Below are 19,758 nucleotides of genomic sequence, written 5' to 3' on the forward strand. Positions count from 1 at the left end.
TTTTTTTTTTTTTTTGTTTTGTTTTTTGTTTTGTTTTGTTTTGCTTTTTGTTTTTAATAAATAAAGTAGAAAATCAAATTAAACAATGCTGTACATTACTTGCAGGCTTTTATGGTAGAACTGAGCTCTATTAGTGAAATGTTAAATACACATTCACAACTGGTGCATGACGAAGCTAGACACATATCTGAAATTGTGGGAGGTATTCATGAAGAGATAACCACACAGAAACAGTCTTTTGAATCCATGAAGAAAGATGTTGCATGGTTAAAATCTATCGAGAAGGAGAAGGATTCTGAATTGCTTCAGATGCGTAGATACAATACCTTGCTTTATGAGGCTTGCACTAATTCTGTTGTGGACATTGAAAATTGGAGAAGACAGAATTCTGGCAACAATTTAGTCACTTCTGCTCCTGGAAATAATTTGATATCTTCGCATTCTGTTGGTAGAGGTTTGACCGAAGACAATGACTTCTATTCTGAAGAAAGCATTAGGTCTGTGTGTGAGAGATTGCTTTTATCTGTGAAAGATGTTATGAGTATGCAAATGGAGCTTGCTGAAGGTAAGCAAAAGGACATTAAAGCTGCTATATCAGATCTACAGAAAGAGCTTCAAGAGAAAGATATCCAGCGAGAGAAAATTTGTAGGGAGCTTGTTAGTCAGATCAAGGAAGCTGAAGCTGTTGCCAATAATTACTTAGAAGAACTTCAGCTGGCAAAGGTTCAGGTAAGTGATTTACAACGATATGTGAAGTCAATGGAAGAGGAGCAAACTAAATTGGAATATAGAATAAAAGAAATGCAAGATCAGGATGCTGCCTTTGCAGATGCACAAAGAAGAGTTAAATCACTTGAAGATACGGTTGCTGCAAAGGAACAAGGTCTGTTATGTTAGATCTGTGTTGTAACTTTATTGTTATTATTTTTTTCTATAGTATCCACTTTTGGCTCACTCTATTTGCCTATGGAAAATATGTTTATATTTTGAAATTTAGTCCCCATTGTAAATACTGAATTTAATATTCCTCTCAGAAAATGAGGCATTGATGCAAGCACTTGATGAAGAAGAAGCTCAAATGGAAGAGATGTCAAACAAGATTGGGGAACTGGAAACAGTTTTGCTACAAAAAAATAAAGATATGGAGAACCTCGAAGTTTCCCGTGGGAAGGCTCTGAAGAAGCTTTCTGTCACAGTAAGTAAGTTTGATGAACTCCATAATCTATCTGAAAAGCTGCTCTCTGAGGTTGAGTCACTTCAGTCACAATTGCAAGAGCGAGATGGAGAAATATCATTCTTGAGGCAGGAGGTTACTAGATGCACAAATGATGCACTAGCTGCAAGTCAGATGAGCAGCAAACGGAGCAGTGATGAAGTTCATGATTTGTTGACATGGTTAGACAATACAATTTCTGGTGTCAAGGCGAATGATGCAAATCTTGATAATGTGAAAGTTAACCAGGTCCATGAATACAAAGAATGTCTACAGAAGCAGCTCATGTCTATTGTGTCTGAGCTGGTAGGTCTACGTGTTGCAACACAAAGCAAGGATCTGCTGTTGCAAGCAGAGAAAGCTAAAGTGGAAGAACTGATGAGTAAAGAAGATATCCTTGAGAGTTCCTTACATGAAAAGGACGCTCAATTGGCCATTCTAAGAGGTGCTGGAGACCCTGGACATGTAACTAGTACAAGCTCTGAGATTGTGGAAATAGAACCTCTGGTATGTCCCTTTATTTGTGAAGTTCTGTGTTCCTAAGAATTTGCATTAACTTTTTATTAATCAACTCTGATCACTCTTCTTTTAAACTTTGAATTTAAAAGATTGTCTCTATTTGGTTTAGTTTGACAGCACCATTTTCTTTCGTGCTTTCTATGCAGAACAAGTGGGACACACCTGGGACAGTCACTTCTCAAGTTCGCAGTTTGCGCAAAACCAACAATGATCATGTTGCAATTGCTGTAGATGTGAATCCTGATGGTAGGGAGCTTGAAGACGAAGATGACGATAAGGGTAATGCCACATTTCTTTCTCACATTTAATTCATTATATTATTCATAGTACATTTAGATGGAATTGTGGTTTTTTATTTTATTTTGCTCCCTTTTGAATTAATTATGTGATCTAGAGAAGCAACGAGCACAAGATACCCTCTACTTGAAAGAAATAGGAAAAGCATTTTGCAATCACCTACCAATCCCTTTGCAAAACCATAAGTTATGCTTTGTGAATACATAGCTGCTTTAGCCCATGAAGATGCAAGATGTAGATGACCTCTTTTTTTCTCAAAATCTGCATGAAATTGTCCTTCATTACTGCCTCCTCCATCTGTTCTATGGATTTTTTAAAACAATCTCTTCAGTGAAAGAATGGTAGTTTGATTTTTGTTTCTTGGGTTCAGGAGGTTTTCTTATGTATGCATCCGCTCCTAGAGCCATAGTTAGGAAAGCATATAGAGTGATTTCATATGTTTAACATATAGACAACTTAATCTATTAGCTTTCTCATTTAAAGTAGTACATTTAAAAGATACAAAATGGCCAGTGAATAATTTTATTAAAAAACAATTCATGACCTGAAATTTTCAAGTTATGATAGTTACATAAATAGATACTCCATTTAATGTTTATGAAAATAAGTATCACTTTCATACCAGTTATCATTGCAGAACTCTTCCCTAAGTTTCTTGAAAGACCAGAAACAAGTTAATAAAAGTTGAGAAGGTTAATTCAGCCAATTTAAATTGAGAAGTTGTTTTGATCTATTTAATATGTTTGGGAATACTTCAGTTTGTAAGTAAAAACACAATTGCCATTAGTTTTGAACAGAAATGAGTTGTTTAATACAAGTTTAGAAGGGTATTTTTGTCAACCTAATATTTCTTCTTTTAAAAAAAAAAAATTATTGTGTTGGAAATACTTAGTTTTGTCTGTAAAATTATAGTTTGCACTAGTTTTGTTGAAAAAATAGGCATTTGCGAGCCTTCAGATTTGCAAATGAAGTCCTTGAATTTCTCAAGAAACATTTATGGGCCTTCAGATTAGCGTGTCTTTCTCTGAGTTCATAATAACCAAAGTAAGTCAATAGGGGCCAAGCACCATTCTCTATTTTTTTTTACCTAGCCAAGTACCATTGTCTTTCTTTTTCTGTTTCTATGGAGGCTCCACCTTCTAAGCAATTATGAGTGCTACTGTGGGAATGAATGAGTTGCGAGTATATTGTTTTTAGTTACATATGATTAGTATAGGTTATCTGTTCCTCCCCATTGAGACACAAGGGAGAGCACTTGACATAAATTGTTTCCCTCTTTTTAAGTGTATCACCTGTGAAATTTTCTTATTATCTAAGATGGTTTATAGTAGTTATTATTGTTTTTTTTTTTTTTAAAGAAATAGTAGTTATTATTGTTAGATATGCCTTTCTCATCATGTGCCTTGATTTCAGCACATGGTTTCAAGTCGTTAACTACCTCAAGAATTGTACCAAAGTTTACAAGACCATTGACTGACATGGTAGATGGTTTATGGTAAGGAATTATCCATATGTCTCTTTCCCCTTTCGGGCAGAGAAGTGGTGTACATGTATTTAATGATGTTTTACGGTTTGTTTTTGTATTCTTCCAGGGTATCTTGTGATCGGGCTCTAATGCGACAACCTGCTTTGCGGCTTGGTGTAATATTGTATTGGGCTGTGTTACATGCTCTTCTTGCAACCTTTGTTGTATGAGAAACTGTGCAGGTAAAAACACACTCTCCATAGTCCTTATATTTTTCTTTTTGACTTTCTTCTACTGAAGTGTTCAGTCTTTTTTTCCTTGGGGTATTCTTTTTTACTTTAGGGCACATATGTAGCAGGTGATTGAGTGCTTGTGCATGACTTTGTAAAGGCCATTTACATTCTAACTAAAACTAAAGCTGCCTTGCCATATTATATATATATATATAAATTAACGGGACACATAAGTCACTTCTAGCTGACAAATGAAGTGGGAAATTTTTAGATGTTAATATCCTTGCATCAACTTTCCTGTTGTTAGAAAACATTGTTGAAGGGGCTGGTGAGTGGGAAATAGCCATCACCAGACTGCTAAATAATTGATCATCAAACAAATCATTTGAATATTTAAAGCAGCAGAAAGTGAATGTTTTGAATTGGTTATTTTTACTTGAGATCTGAATTGAATGTGCACATGTAATTGTTAGCCATCTTCAAGCCTGTTCCCATTTCCTGACTCAGTTTTAGGCTTAAGACAGCTGAAAACACTTGCCTTTTCAACAAAAACATCATTCTTTGATAACATTACAATGATCTTGATAATATTGTGCAGGTTCAGGTTCCCGTATTGTTTCCATTTGGTAGCAGCAGCGATCCGCGAACATGATGATTCCAATGTGTTAATACTTCCTTTCTGTGTCACCAACCTTTTTTTGTTTGTTGGTTAAATGTGATTGGGAAATTCATTATTTTGGTCAACCAGGAACTGTTATTTTGTGCGGTCACAAATCACAGTATCATCCTGGTTTCATACAATAAGGAAAACCTTAGCTGTAGGGCATATAGCTTGAGATTTTGTTGGCAGCAGTAGGATTATTGCCCCTTTATCATAGGTTTTATACAAATTCTGTGAGGCTGCATCATGTAATATGGCAACTGTAATTTTGTTGCCTTATTATCCGTTCCGGCACATTGAATAGATCATCTGAATTTATATATAAGATATTGTAGAGATTAGTAGATTATTATGTGATTTAATAGACGAAGAAAAAGAGAATTCCTTGGTATAAGACTATAATATACTCATTTCATTCATTCTCTTGCGTCTTCGATGTATAAATGGAAAATTTTACAATACTATATGGTGTTATGTTATATACCCGCAATGAAAATAGGAGTATAAATGTGTAATATGGATAAATGAATATGTTACTTTATTCCCTAATTGAAATGAAGATCAACCAATTTTTTTTTTCTATGATTGTATAACAGACAATAAACTGACTTTATTTTCATATCATTAATTAATCTTCCTGAAACCTTGTCAAGTTAAGGTTCAAGCCATTTTTTTGTCAATCCGATTGATTTTATAGCGAATATAATTTAGAGAAATGACAATTTCTCCTTTTTTTTTTCTTTTTTTTTTTTTCAAATTTATTCTGTAATTAATGTAAATGAAATTGCACATGATTTGAGTGACTTATTCCCATTAACTGAATATTTATATTAAATAATATGCAGAAATTATGATTCACACTTATAATTTGATGCCAAACTCTATCTCTCTCTATTGCTTTGTTTGGCAATTAGCTATGCTTCGTCTTTTTTATTTTTTATTGCTTTGTTTGCCAAAGACCTTGTGGTCAAGTGGCATCCGGTGTCCCAATTAACACTCTCACATGGATGACCGGCAACTGTTGACTCGTTGTGCTTCAGTAGGTTGAGAAAGTAGCTATGAACAGTTACTACATTGTAACAGAGTCAGTAGTACTCAAAAAAAAAATTATTTCACTTTACAAAAATGACATTTTATACCCCCTCAACTAAGTTAAACTATTAACTGAATAACAATAAAGTTACAATTTCAAAAAAAAAAAAAAACAATAAAGTTACAAGTTCCTTCATACCCCCGAGTATTAAGCCCGGGGTTGCTCATTTGCTATACTTTTCTAAAAACTCATTTTAATTATTTGATTCTTATTCCAATTTCGATTTTCATATTCCAACCAAACGTAATCTAAGGGTGTGTTTGGTTTACGGGGTCAAACACGAAGAATAGGAGTGAAAATCATGCACTTTGGTTGACAATTTTTAAAATCACATGTATATGTTAAAGATTTTATGGTTTAGTGGCACTCAATTCCACCCTTATATGGGAGGGGGGGGTGGGTTCGAGCCTCATTGGAGGGGCAATATTGGCTTTATGCTTCATTTGATTGAGAAAGTACACATGTTCATTGACTTTATCACTTTATACCATTATATGGTCATATTTTTCTTTCCGTGTGTTTGATTGCATTCTATAAAACTGTCTTGGTGTGTTTGGTTCATTTTCTGAAAAATGAGCATAATTATTTTGGGTGGTTTCTTTTCCGTGTGTTTAATTGCATTCTATAAAACTGTCTTGTTGTGTTTTGTTCATTTTCTGAAAAATGAACATAATTATTTTGGGGTGGTGGTGTTGGGGGATAGTAGGTCGTCATGGTGGTGGTAGTGGTGTTGGTGGAGGTGGGGGTAGTCGTGGTGGGGGTGGGGGTGGCGGGTGATTGGTTACTATATTGTTACAAACAGAAAATGATTTTTCAAAAAAAAAAAAAAAGGAAGTCATTTTCTAAAATATTTCTTCTATTTTTCATTGATTATACCCTTATTTTCCATTGATTTTCATTTTCTCTCTCTATCTAAACACGGGAAATCTAAACAATGATAAAAAAAAATATTTTTCCGATTTCCAAACGCTCTCTAAATATGTTCACACGTAATTTCGAACCGGGTCACCAATCGCAGACTTGGATAGACGTCTGCCCAAACTTCGAAACTCCATTTCTACTTCGAGACTCTCCGGAAGACGTCGCCAAACGCACCCATAAACTTCGCATTGATCTTCCATCGCTGTTATTCCTGTAACCAATGGTAATGTCTCCGCCGATTTTCCTTTATTTACGCTTCATACGATTTAGCCGAGTGTTGTTTTCTAATTTTTAACTCTTTTTTTAGTGCCTCTCAAATATTAGGGTTTCCATATTGATATCACTTCAACAGTAGTTTCTCTATGCACTTTATATGTCAGATTATGCTTCTGGAATTCTAATAATGTTTTTTTTGTTTGTTTATTTTTTTTGGGGGCTTTGAAGAATTTGTGTGTGGCAATTTGGAAACTTTGTAATGTGTTTGATTTCTTGTTTGGTTGTTATGGTTGAATAGACTGACAATAGTTGTGTTCGGCTATATTGGCGTAGTTTCACTTTTGGTTTCATTGAGAATGTTGCACTCTTTTTGAAGAATTAGTTAATAGTGGTGTAGAAGTTGCAGTACTAGGAGGAGCACGAGTAGACTGAGTGGTAGAGTTGGTAATATTACGATTTACTTTTGTTGATTATGAAGCAAGCAAGTGGGAATTAAACTATGAGAGGAATTTTTATGACTCGTCCCTTTACTTTAAGGATCAACCTAGCCTCCACTTGCCCACTTCACTTTCTGAACTTGTTGAATTGTCTTTTTATTTTTATTTTTATTTTTACTGCTTGGCTTTAGTTTAAAAATTCTCTTGCTATTGGCTATAGCTAGGCTTGATGTATAAGGGTTGTTAGTGAATCGAGACCCAAAATTCATGGACTTATTCTTTACATACTTTCATGTTGTCTTTGGTTTTTAATGCAGGCAAATAAACACACTATTATTCTCATGCAAACATCTCACAATAGAGCAACTCGCACTTTTATGGATTATGATTCCATCAGTCAAGCAATGGATGGTACGTGTCCTGTGGTCACTGTGATGATCTATATCCTTAACTTCATTCCTTTTGACTCCATGCCCTTTAAATGAAAAAAAAAAAGAAGATTAAGGTGTTGAATATTAGGAAACCATTATTGAATATTAGGAAACTCCTAGTGGGCTGGACTTAGTTTCCTATTCCTATTAGGGTTTCCTATTCCTATTATGGTAGATTTGGTAGGTAGTTTAGTATATATAGAGGCATAGAGAACAACCCTATTGTACTCTTTCATTATAATACATTCATATATTCTATTATTCTCTGGTTTTCTTACATACTTTGCTTCCGCTAACTGGCGGGTGGTTGTTATTCTCCACCCGCCAGGTCTTTCAATCCCTCAATTTCAACATAAGGAAACATTAGGATTTTGATGACCTTGTGGAATTGGTAATGGCCTAATGGACCATTGTATGCCTTTATTAAGACCCCATAAAGTTCATAGTAATAGAGAGTTGTGGTAGGATCCTTTCTATGGTGATTTTTGGTTTATTGGTTCTTGATAAATTGCAGTATTCTTGGTCTATTGCATGTCATAAATGTCAAACATATTTGTGTCATCTGATACAAGATTCAGAATTTTGTGATTTATGTTTTTCCCTTTATCTCCTTTCTTGCCTTTGAAGATGCACTTTCTTTTTATTTGGCTCTCAAGTCTAGTCCTTGATGTAACTTGCAATGATGGTTAATTGGCACTTAAATAACTGAATCTAATATTTTAAACTGTGTTTTGCTAACTTCTGCATGACTAGATCTTTCTCTTATGTTTTTCTTTGTTTCTGCTGCTTTTGCAATTAGGTTGCTTAACTTGCTACTATGGATGGCTGTGGTTTTTGCCTTACTGATGTTGTTTCTACTAATCAAATGGCTATTTCCTATGGTTTCTTGAATCTACTGAATAGGAAAAGAAGAAAAACAAATTTAAATGTGTGGGTCTAAGATTACATTCACCCTATCACTGTTTATTAGCTCTTGGTTTTATAGCATTTTTGAATACTTCCTCAAAACCTGTTGATGCAGGAATGAAACAGTTAAAGAGAAACTGTTTCGATTGGAGGTATTTATTTATTTATTTTTCAATAAAATTTGTGGTTTGCTTAAACTCTGGAAAATATGGTCCAAGCTCATAGAGTTTATATTACCGAGAGCCTTTGTTTTAGTAATTTAAGTCGTGCTGGGAGTAGGGATTCTAGTAATTGAATTAATTTTGGAGTCTTATTTGAGTAGGGTTATGTCTTTAGAGTTTATATAAATACCCCTATTTAGCTTTCTAGTTGCTTTGGTATTCAATTTGAATAAAATTTCAGCATTATCCTCTCTACAGCATCCTGAAATGCAATGTTTTAAGTATGATGTCTAGGGGAAATCTTGATTCAAAGGTTCAAAACTCTAGGAGTAATTCCCTAATTCTTCATTCTTACCTTGCTTCCTTTCACAATTCTTTTTCAATTTCATCACTTTTCATTTAGTAAAAGTTTCAACACTTGATCAATCATGTGGCCCATTGAAATCTGGACAAAAAGGGGAAGAACTTATTTCTGAAATGTGTTTGAGTCAACCCATATCTGAAATGCATATGGCATATGCATTTGGCATGATTTTAAATAATTTTCAAAAACTAAAATTTACCTCAAACGCACATATCCCAAATGCATTTCCATTATGCAATTTCACTCATTCTTGAAGTCATTTAGAAGTAAATGCTCCGTGTTGCTGCTGACAAATGTTTTGCTGAAAGATTTTCATGGAGCTAATGAATTCTATACCAACTGCAGACATTTCTTCATACCAAAAAAAAGGATCCTCACACATTTATCCTTTACCCCTATGCACAGGGTAGCCAACTCCTCTAAGCACAAATTCTCTGGAAAGCCATGTATTTGAGCTTTCCTTTCATTGTTGTCTTTTCTGGTTGATGGCAATACATTGGAATCAAAGTATTTAAACTTTTATGAATTAGCCATGGGGCATTCTTAACTAGGGCCACTGTTAAAATGTTATGATAAATTGATAACAGGCTTTTCCTTGTTTTGGTGCAGGAATTTGTGCTCTATATGAAAGAAAGCTGAAGGAGTTAAACCCAGCTATAAGAAACATCTCTTATGATATCTCTGATCTTTACAATTTTATTGATGGACTTGCAGACATGAGTGCACTAGTGTATCTCTCTCACACTCTCTCTCTCTCTCCTCCCCACTCTTCACCCTCTAGATGCACACACAAGCATGTGCATGTGCACTTGCATAAATGACATGGAATCCCATGTAAACACATACTTAGAATATATGTCCATGTCTCATGCATGGAAACTTAGGTTCATTCTCAGTACTCCCCTCCCCCTTTCACCTGGCCGCACCATCAAATAAAAAAATAAATAAAAGGGGAAAAAGAAGAGGAAATAAAAAAGCAGTTCAACCACCAACTCGTGCATATAATTATTTGGACACTTAAGTGTCATGAGGAAAGAGGTTAACCCAGAGAGCTTGTTGGTGGCACCGTGGCACTGATTCTAGTTTCCAGCACAGGTTATTGGACTTGGTTTGTACTAAGATAATTTCTTTAAACTAGTATCAGGGCACATCGTGCATATTTGCTCAAGATGTCTTTAGTTCATCCACAGCTTTGCTCCTTTTCTGTGTCAATGATATCAAACTGCATCATGTACACACAATGCATGCTGAAATTTCACTATACTATGAAATGCAATTTATGCATGAAATTTTGTCCATCTTGCAGCTATGATCACTCAATTCAGGCTTACTTGCCTTACGATCGGCAGTGGATAAAACAGAAGACATTGCAACATTTGAAAAAATTGGCCTCAAACTGATATGGTATATGAAATGATAGTCTCCATCCTCCCTATGCTATCGGCTACTATGAAGAGAAATTGGTATAGTGAATGCTGTTAACAGCTATGCAGATGTTTGATCAAAATACTCTTTATCATGCATCAATTACCGTAGTTTCTTTCTTAAATCTTAATGCACATATCCTACTATTTGCAGCATCCGATGGAAGTTGACTGTTACTTTCCCTATTAGTTTGTATCTCATCCAACCACTTGATCTTAGGCTTGTGTTGGCGTGTATAATGAATGCCCTACTTCATTATGCTCTGTAGTTATTAAAGTAATGAATTGGTTTTTCATCCTCCAGAGTTATCTCACTCATGTGATTATGAATTGCTTTTAGTGCTTTGTTGCTGACCAAATCAATGGTTTCTAAGTTCATGGTTTACTTTGTTGGTAAGCTATGTTTGTGTGTGTTTATTATCAACTGGCTGTGGATGAATCTGCCATATTTCACTCATGGAACTCTGGGCATGCATCAATTTATTTCATATATGACAATTTCCATTTCTTCTTTAACATAATCAACAATGATGATAGTGGCCATGCTTATTCTGTGGACCATGTTCCACCTTGCAAGGTAAACCACCAACAATAACCTTCATTTTTAGTGTATTGAAGGTTTATTTTATGTGTACTGTTTTAAAGTGAACTTTTAGTTAATAATGAACCTTTGGTATACTAGAAATGAGCATTTATTAGTGGTTCACAATATAATTTGTCATGGTGGATATTATTAGGTTTTTTGGATTAATAGGAGAGGGGAACCCGATCACCGATCATTACTCGGAAAAAATTTAGCCTTGTTTTTAGGAATGACTTAATTCTTTTTCTTTGATTTCTCACTTATTTTACTTTTACCTAACTAGTGGGTAGTGATTATTTGTCACCTACCAGACCTTTCAATTCCGCAAGTTTAACAATGGAATAAACCAAGTATCAAGTACTAAGCTAAAATACAATAGCACAACCTTATTTGTTAACAAAAGAAAAAACTAAAATAAGTATTAGAGAAAAGTAATTAGGAGTGGAATACTTTAGTAGGCTAGTGGTGCAGCTGCAACTTGTAACTCAATGGTGTAGGCATTAAGGACCAGTTGTAGCAAGCTTGTTAACCAAAGCCAGGGCATTACTAGTCAAGTAACTCACATTTGTGACTTTGTTTACCAACCATCTAACTTGCTTTCTCTTTGGCCTACCAAAACCATCCAAGCATGTATCCTCATTGGTCAGGGCAGCACTCATCCAAGTTGTGACATCTCCCATTTGTGTGGTGAAATTCTTGGCATTCAGCTTTCTCAACACCCCAAGTGACCTGTGGAGGCTGTCCAATGCATCCTCGAAGCACTCGACGCAGTCCCACAGCGCCATCTGGCTTCTTCCTCTTAGGGTGCCCTGGCGTTTTAGCTTTGAAAGTGAGCTCGAGATTGTCTTGACTTGACTGATGGTCACGGATAGTCCTATCCGCGCCCATCTGTCAGGGTGGTTTTTCGCCTTGTTGGAAAACGGGGCGAGGGAGTGTATGCAAAGGTCCTGGTGTATAGTCACACTGCAAGCATCACGCACGTAACTTCCTCCTTCTCCTCCACCTCCATGGCAAGCCGGGGTTATCCATGCTAGGACAAGCATGAATTTCCAGGGAATATTTTGAAATGGCAACATGTGATTTGGGAGACACTCAAATGTGGGGCTGTGAGAGTGAAGAGAGCTTCATTTAGTATCCTTTATAAAGGGAATTTTGTGTGGGTGATTTGTAAAGTTTCTTGGCAGTTTGTAAAGAGAAACAAGAATGAAGTGAATGCATTAAAATTTGGTTGAGATAAGAGTGAGGATGATCATGTGAGGCAAAAGCAAAGGTTGTTAGGTTTGGCATGCATATGCATGGGAGGACAATACCTTTATAGCTTTATGGATTCTATTTTGATCATTTTTTAATGCGGAGTTAAGTGTTATATCCATGGACATTATAATATCAGACAATAAGCTAAAAACTTAAAAAAAGAAAATCAAAATTACTATTATGATGGACTAAAATACTTATTTTGATATACACTTGACGATTAACCGAGTTTAAGGTTTAAAAATGTAAATGTCTTATTACTTATTAATATGAGATATGGTTTAAATCTCAATATCTAAAAACACAAGCATTTAACACATCCTCTATAACTCCAATAATCATATCAATTATAATATAAAAAGTAAAAGTTTTACGTCCCTGTGATATGATAACATCATTGCTACTTTCCATAGAAAGGTTGCATAAGGAGTGACTATTTGTAAGTGATAAAAATGAATTAATTTGATCAGAGGTAAAATGAAACAGAGAAAATACTTGACTATATATGTATTATGTATTATAATAACCTTAGGTTTTCATCGTGTAGCCTCTCTCTCTCTCTCTCTCTCTGCATAAACTAATTTGTTTACAGTAACAAAAATGAACTGAAAGATAAAACAGGAACAAACTCTCTTGCCAATCAATTACACCATTAAAAACTCAAATGCAAAATGAATGAATTTGCAAGGAATAGCAGTGTGGGACTAGAAGAGTTTGTGTTCTATAGTATCTATGTATCTTGTCAAGTTCAAGTAGCATCCTGCATAAGAATCAAACTTTTTTTTACTCAAAGGTTTGCGTTTTTTTTTTTTTTTTTACCTCGGCCTATCTGGCGGTATCCATGCTCTCCACGAGGGAAACAAGCTCGACGTTCTGGTCCTGTGATAATGCAGGAGCCTCATGAGCACCATCGCTAGAGCCCAGAACTTCGCTCGGGAGGAGGGAAGAGTTGGGGTCGCTTCTCGGGACCAAGAATAGCATACAAAGAGGAGTGACTCTTAGTATGTTCCTTATCAAGACGGCTAGCCAGAGTTTACCAAACTGCGTCCTTGTGACGTTTAGGATGTGGAGCAAGAAGCCTCCGCCCCACGATGATGTAAGAAGTCCAGTATTGTCGATTGACATGAGCAAGGCGAAAAATGTGCCCTCGATGCCGGGAGGGCAGAGCTTAGCGGTTAGTACCAGAAGGGGCATCCACTTGAGCCGGCCTATCATTTGAGAAATGCTGGCATCTATCACCACAAAAAAGTAATCCGGAATGCCAAATCTCAAGTTTAGGCGTAGTACGAACACCAAATCCAGCATTCCCGAGAGACCAAATAGTAACTGAGTCCAGAAGAGCAGTTCTCTAAACGGGTGGTCTTTTAATCCATACTGGTAAAGTATAGCGCCCAACAGAGATCCAACGGATCCAATAGCAGATATGTAACCAATACTCTCCTGCATAAGTAACATAATTATAGAGCTTATTAGCACTAAGTCGTTGCCTTCTACCGAGTGCCAGAGCCAAAAGGCATATGGCAGTACGGTACATGGTCAACTGTTGGCACCCGCAGCCACTACTCGAGGGTGTGCACTAATTAAACCTGCCTTGTGACCCTAGCCGACAAAGGGCCACAATGAGGTAAACCCGACCTAGGTTGCTCATAGTCAACCGGCTCAGACCAAGAAGGCCAATAAACCACTCCTGTTATGAGTCGAACTTGTAACCTTGTGATTACCAAGTCAACAGTCTTACCAACTTAGCTGGGGTTAGGCCTTTTTCATTTTTCAATTAGTGGTTCCCGCAAAATCTAGCTTTATAAAGTAACAAGGAATATAGGGTCTCTAGATTTGGAAGCACTGGCACATAATGCTAAATGCGAAATGTTCTCCAACATTTTGTGAAAGTAATATTGATTTGGAAAAATGTTAGAAATGCTTCTATGGTTGAAAAGAACATGGAATCATCATTCTATGTACCTTCGAAAAACGAGGTCCTCCTTCTGCATCTGTCATCCAGTAAAACGCTCCTTCAGAGATATCGAAACTCAATGCAAGGGACAAATACATATACAGACACGGCCGCCAAACAACAGGGTATTTCAAAGTTCTCCACATAGCTTTTGCAGCATCCACAAAATTCTGACTTACCTGAAGTTGGATTAGGAGATTAAACATTGATCAAAATAAAGGACCAAATAGTAAACGGTAGGATTTAATACCTGTTGATAACGAAAATTGTGTGTCTTGGGTTCATCGAGCAAAATTCCAACAAAAAATACAAGCCCTGATGGTATAGCCAACAAGCCAAACACCCCCTTTGAATCCGAGAAAAAAAAAAAACAGAAAAGCAAACAATTGCATTTTCACGGTCTCAGAATTTTGTAGTTAAATCACTGAAGCTAAGTACAAATAGTGCAAGTAGAACCAACCTTAGGCCCGATTACATGGACAGCAATACCACTTAAAGAGAACCCGACTAGGGCACCAATAGAGGCACTCAATGCACATAAGCTCTGCATATCGGCTGCAAGGGAAGGATGAGCACCGCTATTCTGTGCTACACACGCATCAACTGTGACATCAGCAATTGCAACCCCGGCACTTCCAGCTGTTAAGGAGAGCAGTGCAAGCACAATATGCAGCTTCTTGTGCAACGATAAGAACAGCATAGCGACAATTCCGAGAGAACCTGAAACGACCAAATTCAATTCCCTACATTAGAGAAAACGTTCCAAATAAAAGTTCAATTCCAATGTTCCCTCAGTTTGTTATATTTGTTGTTTTTGGTTTCTGACCATTTCTATTACACTACAGCATTAAACCAAAAACTCTTCCAATATTTTCATAGGTAGTAAACATTCTTGAATTTCAAACTTCCATTTGCAGAACACTCGCTTTAAATTGAACAAATACTCCAAATTGAAGCTTTCTTCTTTGCGATTTATATCATTTCTCTATATACAATTGTTTCTACAATCTTTCTTCCTATATAAAATGCATAGTCACATTACTAGAAGCATATAGCACCATTAATTTGTTTACCGCATAGTTATAGCTTGACAAGCATAAGCTAGCTTTCCATTTTGAGCTTCTTTACATACTAAATTAGTTCATCATATCATCCCCATACACGATTACCACTTAGCTTTAACATTGACTAATCAGTAATTTTGCTTCACATTTCATGTGCCACACACTAAAAGTCAGGGGCAACCCCAACCAAGATGGTCAGACTGTTGACTTGGTAACCACAAAATTACAAGTTCACCTCCCTCTCCCTATTGGTCGAGCTACTCCAGTCCTCTATAAATAAAAATAGGCTATAATGCTTCTATTGAGCAAGAAAACAAGTAAAAAAGGCACTCAACGTGCATCCATTTTCTTGGTCCAACAGAAGCGGCCTATTGGCCTTCTTTTTAGTTTTAGCAAGTAAGCGGGCAACTTAGGCTAGTTTAATTCTTTGTGATCCTTTGCTGGTTAGGATCATAAGACGGGGTTTAACCGATGAGTGATTCCGTGGTCACTCAAAAAAACAAGAAAAAAAAAATTCTTTAGGTGCAAATACAAAACTTAAGTGAAACTAATCAAACAGCATTTTTCATGAGGCAAAGCTATCAATTACTGCATCTAATATACCATTATAGAACAAAACACAGGTAAAGGCCCTGTTGTTGGCTGATTGGGTTGGCTGTTTGGGTTAGAAGGTATGAACATTAGCTGATTGTAAAAAGTTGTTTGATAGATTGGTTGTTAGCTGATAGCTGTTTGGTATAATTTTTTTCTCAAAAAGCTAATTGAAAAGGCTTCTTTGAGTGCCTTTTGAATTTTAGTATTTTAGAGTTACAAAAAGCTTATTAACCTCAAATAAGCCAAAATTGGCTGATAGGCTGATTATTTACCAAACAGGGTCAAAATCAAATCAAAGAGAGATATATGTATAAAGCAAACATTTACCAGCAAAAATGAAGTAAGGCTTCCTGCGATACCCCAAAATTGGAACAACATCAGTGAGGAGACCCCAGAGCGGCTTAACAAGCCAAGGAATGGCAGTAATCCCTGTATACACCTGAGACTCAGAGGGCTGCACTTTCTGCACATCCTTCATGTAATACTCCGTGCTCACGCGCCCAAACGCGCCGCCGAATCCCTGGCTGATCCCATACACCACCACCACCCCAAACACAAAGCTCCAGTGCGTTTCCTTGGCCAGCATTCTGAGCCAATACACTGGGCCCCACCACCTTTTCCCTCCACCTGAGAGCTCATTTTCCTGGATTTGGTTGCTTTGAATGGGGAGCTTCTCTTCCTCCCCCATGCAAAATAGCAAGAATCAGAGGAAACCCAGTTCAGAAATTGGGGATTATTGGGTGAAAAATGTGAAAAAATGTGTAAAAAAAGTCAACTTTCTCAGAAATGGGGATCTTGAAATTTCACCAGAACAGTGGTGGGAAACCAAGATCAAATCTTGTTCAGCATTACAAGAATCCCAGCTCAGAAATGGGGGATTTTGGGCTTGCAAGATGGATAAAGTGAACAATGGGTCAACAAGTCAACTTTCTCAGATATGGAGGGGATCTTGATTCTTGAGCTTCTTCACCTTGGGTTGACCAATGCAGACAATACCAAATCTGGTTTCAACTTAGCATTGGTTTCAAATCCTCACTCCGAAGGCATACGAACAGCGGCGAGAAATTCAAGGTTGTTGGGTGTCTCACCTAACTGCCAAACCTGAATGCTCAACTTTGGGATATCCTAAGCTCAGGAACTTCCGTTCCGTATACTCTATACACTGTGTGTGTCTTGTGTTTATGTCGGTCTTATTAAGCATGAACACTAATATATTTTCCTTAATAAAATCTTGTATTTCTAAAGAATTTTTGTTGTCACTATTGTGATGATTATTGTGTGGTTACATAATCTAATTTTGGCAGTGAAGGCAATTAATTATGAAAATATAGAATATACAAGATCTGAATTATTTCAAAAAAAATTATTTTTATTTTTATTTTTGAGTCTAAACTACTCCGTACTTTCTTCCTTTTTTTTTTTTGGTCAAATAAACAAAATTCAATTTGAAATTACATTATATAAAAAAAAATGGATTGGCGTCTTAAAAAAAAATGGATTGGTTAATTTGAGAAAGTCGGGAACAAAAAGTGAGCAAAATTGATAGGACAAAAAAAGAAGATAATATTACATTTCAGATATTATTTAATCAAATTGATCGTATAATTAACTTGATAAGCATAAAAATCGTGAAATAGGTATATTTAAATATAATAAAAATATCTCATTGAACTTGTGGTAGTTATTTTACTTGGAAAAATTGATTCACATCCAAGACGTACGAAATGAATTACTCCGTATTTTTAAATAGATTACCACATGGATTTCAATTGAAAGTCATGCCCTCATGGATCTGTCTCTTCCAAATGTTTGAGACATTCGAGGTACTTGGCACTTTGGCAGGCAGGCTGGGCATCTGCTCAAGACACAATGTTGAAAGGACCTAGTTTGAGTTTTTTTTTTTTTTTTTTTTTTAATTTTTTTTTTTTATAAATAAATAAAGTTTAGGCTTTTCCAAAAAAAAAAAAAAAGGTTAAAGTTTTGAATTTTTTTTATATTCAATCTCATAAAAGTTATTCCATTTTACTAACATAGCCCTTAGAAATAATAATCGAGTGTTTTTCACTTTTAGTCCTATGACTTTAGTGTCTTCGTCAATTTAGGTACACGATTTTCATTCCTGACATAAGTAGTGTTTGACTTTGATTTTTTTTTTCCACTTTTAGTCCTTTCGGTCATCTGAACAACAACTTTTAATCGAAATAAACAAATTGTTGTGCTATTAAGGGTAAAAGTGTCTTTTGATAAAGCCCTAAATATATTTATAAATAAAATCAGAGAAAAAAAATGAAAAAGAAACGTTATTTGCTTGTTCTGCTTCGCTTTTTAAGCGACAACTTCTAATCGGAATCAACAAACTGTTGTGCTATTAACGGTAAAATTGTCTTTTTGATAAATCCCTAAATACAATAAATGTTATTTACCCTTAACGGCACAACAATTTGTTGATTTCGATTAAAAATTGTCACTCACATGGCCGAAAGGACTAAAAGTGGCAAAAAAATCAAAGTCAAGCACTACTTATGTCATGAATGAAAATCGTGTACCTAAATTGACAGAGACACTAAAGTAATAGGACCAAAAGTAGAAAAAACTCATAATAATTTCATTAGTATATAGATATAGAACATTGAATAGATTTATAGTTATACGCTGTACTTTATATAAAAAGATCCCATGCTAGAAGCTGGGCCTTAATCAAAGATTAGCCCTAGTCCTAGAACTTTTTGTTAAATAATGTTTTAAATTTTATATACACACACACATCAACTTCATATATTAGGATATTAAGAACCTTTTGTTTTCCTTTTGCTCCGAACCTATAAAATGATAGAACCGTCCTATGTGATACTTTAGAAAATTGAAGAGATGCCACAAAGGGTCAAAAGATTTGGCAAATTTGGAGCTTGGAGATGATGGTGGCTGGAGGAAGCCATAATTTTATGTCCAATACTAAAACACAAATTAAATAAAATTAGCATATGAATAATGAAAAACTTATAAATTATCTAAAGAAACATGATATAACAATATTGATATGGCAACACAATATAGACAATCAAATTTTAACATTATTTTTTTTTTGAAAACAAATTTTAACATTATTGGTTAAGGGTGTTATAATGGCAAAAAACAAAACATTTTTATCTAACAGGAAATATAACATACAATGTTTAAGCATCGTGGGTAACTAACTTTATTAGCACAAGAAAAATGAACAATAATGAAAGGTATGACTTCATCCAAACATATAAGAAATTTATATATATTATAAAAAAAAAAAAACTTTGTGGTAATAAAACTCTAAAAAAAATTGTAATTTATGCTTCTCACAAATATGTCAATTATTAATGTCACACCTTAATTATTACTGAGGTATATTACCCCTCAATTTTTTAAACATGAAATAACACTTTTCAATGCAAAACTTTTTCTCAACCAATGCTTGAATGCTACTGCCTACTGTAATAAAGAAATTCATTACTTGAATGCTACTGCCTACTGCCTACTTTCTCAACCAATGGTAGTAAAGAAATTCATTACTTCAATGCTACTGCCTACTGTCTCAGTGTAACACTTTTCTCAACCTGCAGGAGAAATGCAAAGGAATGATAGGCTCCTTCTGTATAAGTGTTTGTGGCTGTAGTTTTAAGAAATATTAATATTAATTGTGAGGTTATTATTTGTCATAATTTCCTCAAATTTTGTTACATACTTACAAAGTTACAGGTCACAATATAAAGAGCCTTTGGATGTATGAACATATAGATAATTGTGTAAAATATTGAATATCTACATAAAAACTTCTAACGTAGTGACCTTATACCACTATCAACTAACCCAAATCGTACTCGCACATTTAACTCAAAATTTTGAAGTGTATTCCCGTTTAAACTAAATTACAAAAATGCCCCAAAGGCTGGACTAGAGGTGGAACTAAAACACATATAATGAGTTGGGGGGGGGGG

General features: G+C 35.4%; 4 protein-coding genes across 5 annotated transcripts in view; 2 read left to right on the forward strand and 2 right to left on the reverse strand.

Annotated features, from left to right (window-relative positions):
- Window positions 1-4,807, forward strand: part of LOC116025083 (centromere protein F) — a 14,939-nt gene extending 10,132 nt beyond the window's left edge. For both annotated transcript variants that reach the window (XM_031266162.1, XM_031266164.1), the window contains 6 exons: window positions 106-883; window positions 1,035-1,720; window positions 1,879-2,011; window positions 3,443-3,524; window positions 3,622-3,736; window positions 4,326-4,807. In XM_031266162.1, the coding sequence (XP_031122022.1) occupies window positions 106-883; window positions 1,035-1,720; window positions 1,879-2,011; window positions 3,443-3,524; window positions 3,622-3,724 (1,782 nt within the window). In that variant the 3' untranslated portion in view covers window positions 3,725-3,736; window positions 4,326-4,807. The remainder of the gene's footprint in view (window positions 1-105; window positions 884-1,034; window positions 1,721-1,878; window positions 2,012-3,442; window positions 3,525-3,621; window positions 3,737-4,325) is intronic.
- A 1,673-nt stretch (window positions 4,808-6,480) lies between these two features.
- LOC116025946 (enhancer of rudimentary homolog) lies at window positions 6,481-10,726 on the forward strand. The gene is made up of 4 exons (XM_031267348.1): window positions 6,481-6,625; window positions 7,373-7,466; window positions 9,527-9,647; window positions 10,224-10,726. The coding sequence occupies exons 1-4, from the start codon at window positions 6,623-6,625 to the stop codon at window positions 10,315-10,317; spliced, it is 312 nt and encodes a 103-aa protein (XP_031123208.1). The 5' UTR covers window positions 6,481-6,622; the 3' UTR covers window positions 10,318-10,726.
- Window positions 10,727-11,236: 510 nt separating this feature from the next.
- Window positions 11,237-12,034, reverse strand: LOC116025945 (pectinesterase inhibitor 6-like). Its single transcript, XM_031267347.1, has one exon. The coding sequence runs from the start codon at window positions 11,998-12,000 to the stop codon at window positions 11,425-11,427; it is 576 nt and encodes a 191-aa protein (XP_031123207.1). The 5' UTR covers window positions 12,001-12,034; the 3' UTR covers window positions 11,237-11,424.
- Window positions 12,035-12,656: 622 nt separating this feature from the next.
- On the reverse strand, window positions 12,657-16,961 carry LOC116026333 (probable folate-biopterin transporter 2). The gene is made up of 5 exons (XM_031267816.1): window positions 16,118-16,961; window positions 14,593-14,852; window positions 14,383-14,478; window positions 14,141-14,311; window positions 12,657-13,618 (listed from the first exon to the last, which is right to left on the reverse strand). The coding sequence occupies exons 1-5, from the start codon at window positions 16,476-16,478 to the stop codon at window positions 13,004-13,006; spliced, it is 1,503 nt and encodes a 500-aa protein (XP_031123676.1). The 5' UTR covers window positions 16,479-16,961; the 3' UTR covers window positions 12,657-13,003.
- Between the last annotated feature and the right edge of the window lie 2,797 nt (window positions 16,962-19,758).

This window comes from Ipomoea triloba, chromosome 7, assembly GCF_003576645.1.
Source record: "Ipomoea triloba cultivar NCNSP0323 chromosome 7, ASM357664v1".
NCBI lineage: Eukaryota > Viridiplantae > Streptophyta > Magnoliopsida > Solanales > Convolvulaceae > Ipomoea > Ipomoea triloba.

Excerpts from the sequence above, each read along its gene's own strand:
- LOC116025946 (XM_031267348.1), top strand. Across the intron at positions 7,467-9,526 it reads CATCAGTCAAGCAATGGATG|GAATTTGTGCTCTATATGAA; the intron begins GTACGTGTCCTG and ends GTTTTGGTGCAG. Across the intron at positions 9,648-10,223 it reads GCAGACATGAGTGCACTAGT|CTATGATCACTCAATTCAGG; the intron begins GTATCTCTCTCA and ends TCCATCTTGCAG.
- LOC116025945 (XM_031267347.1), bottom strand. The coding sequence starts at position 12,000 with ATGTTGCCATTTCAAAATATTCCCTGGAAATTCATGCTTGTCCTAGCA.
- LOC116026333 (XM_031267816.1), bottom strand. The coding sequence starts at position 16,478 with ATGGGGGAGGAAGAGAAGCTCCCCATTCAAAGCAACCAAATCCAGGAA. Across the intron at positions 14,853-16,117 it reads GCCTTACTTCATTTTTGCTG|GTTCTCTCGGAATTGTCGCT; the intron begins GTAAATGTTTGC and ends TGGTCGTTTCAG. Across the intron at positions 14,479-14,592 it reads TCCATGTAATCGGGCCTAAG|GGGGTGTTTGGCTTGTTGGC; the intron begins GTTGGTTCTACT and ends TCGGATTCAAAG.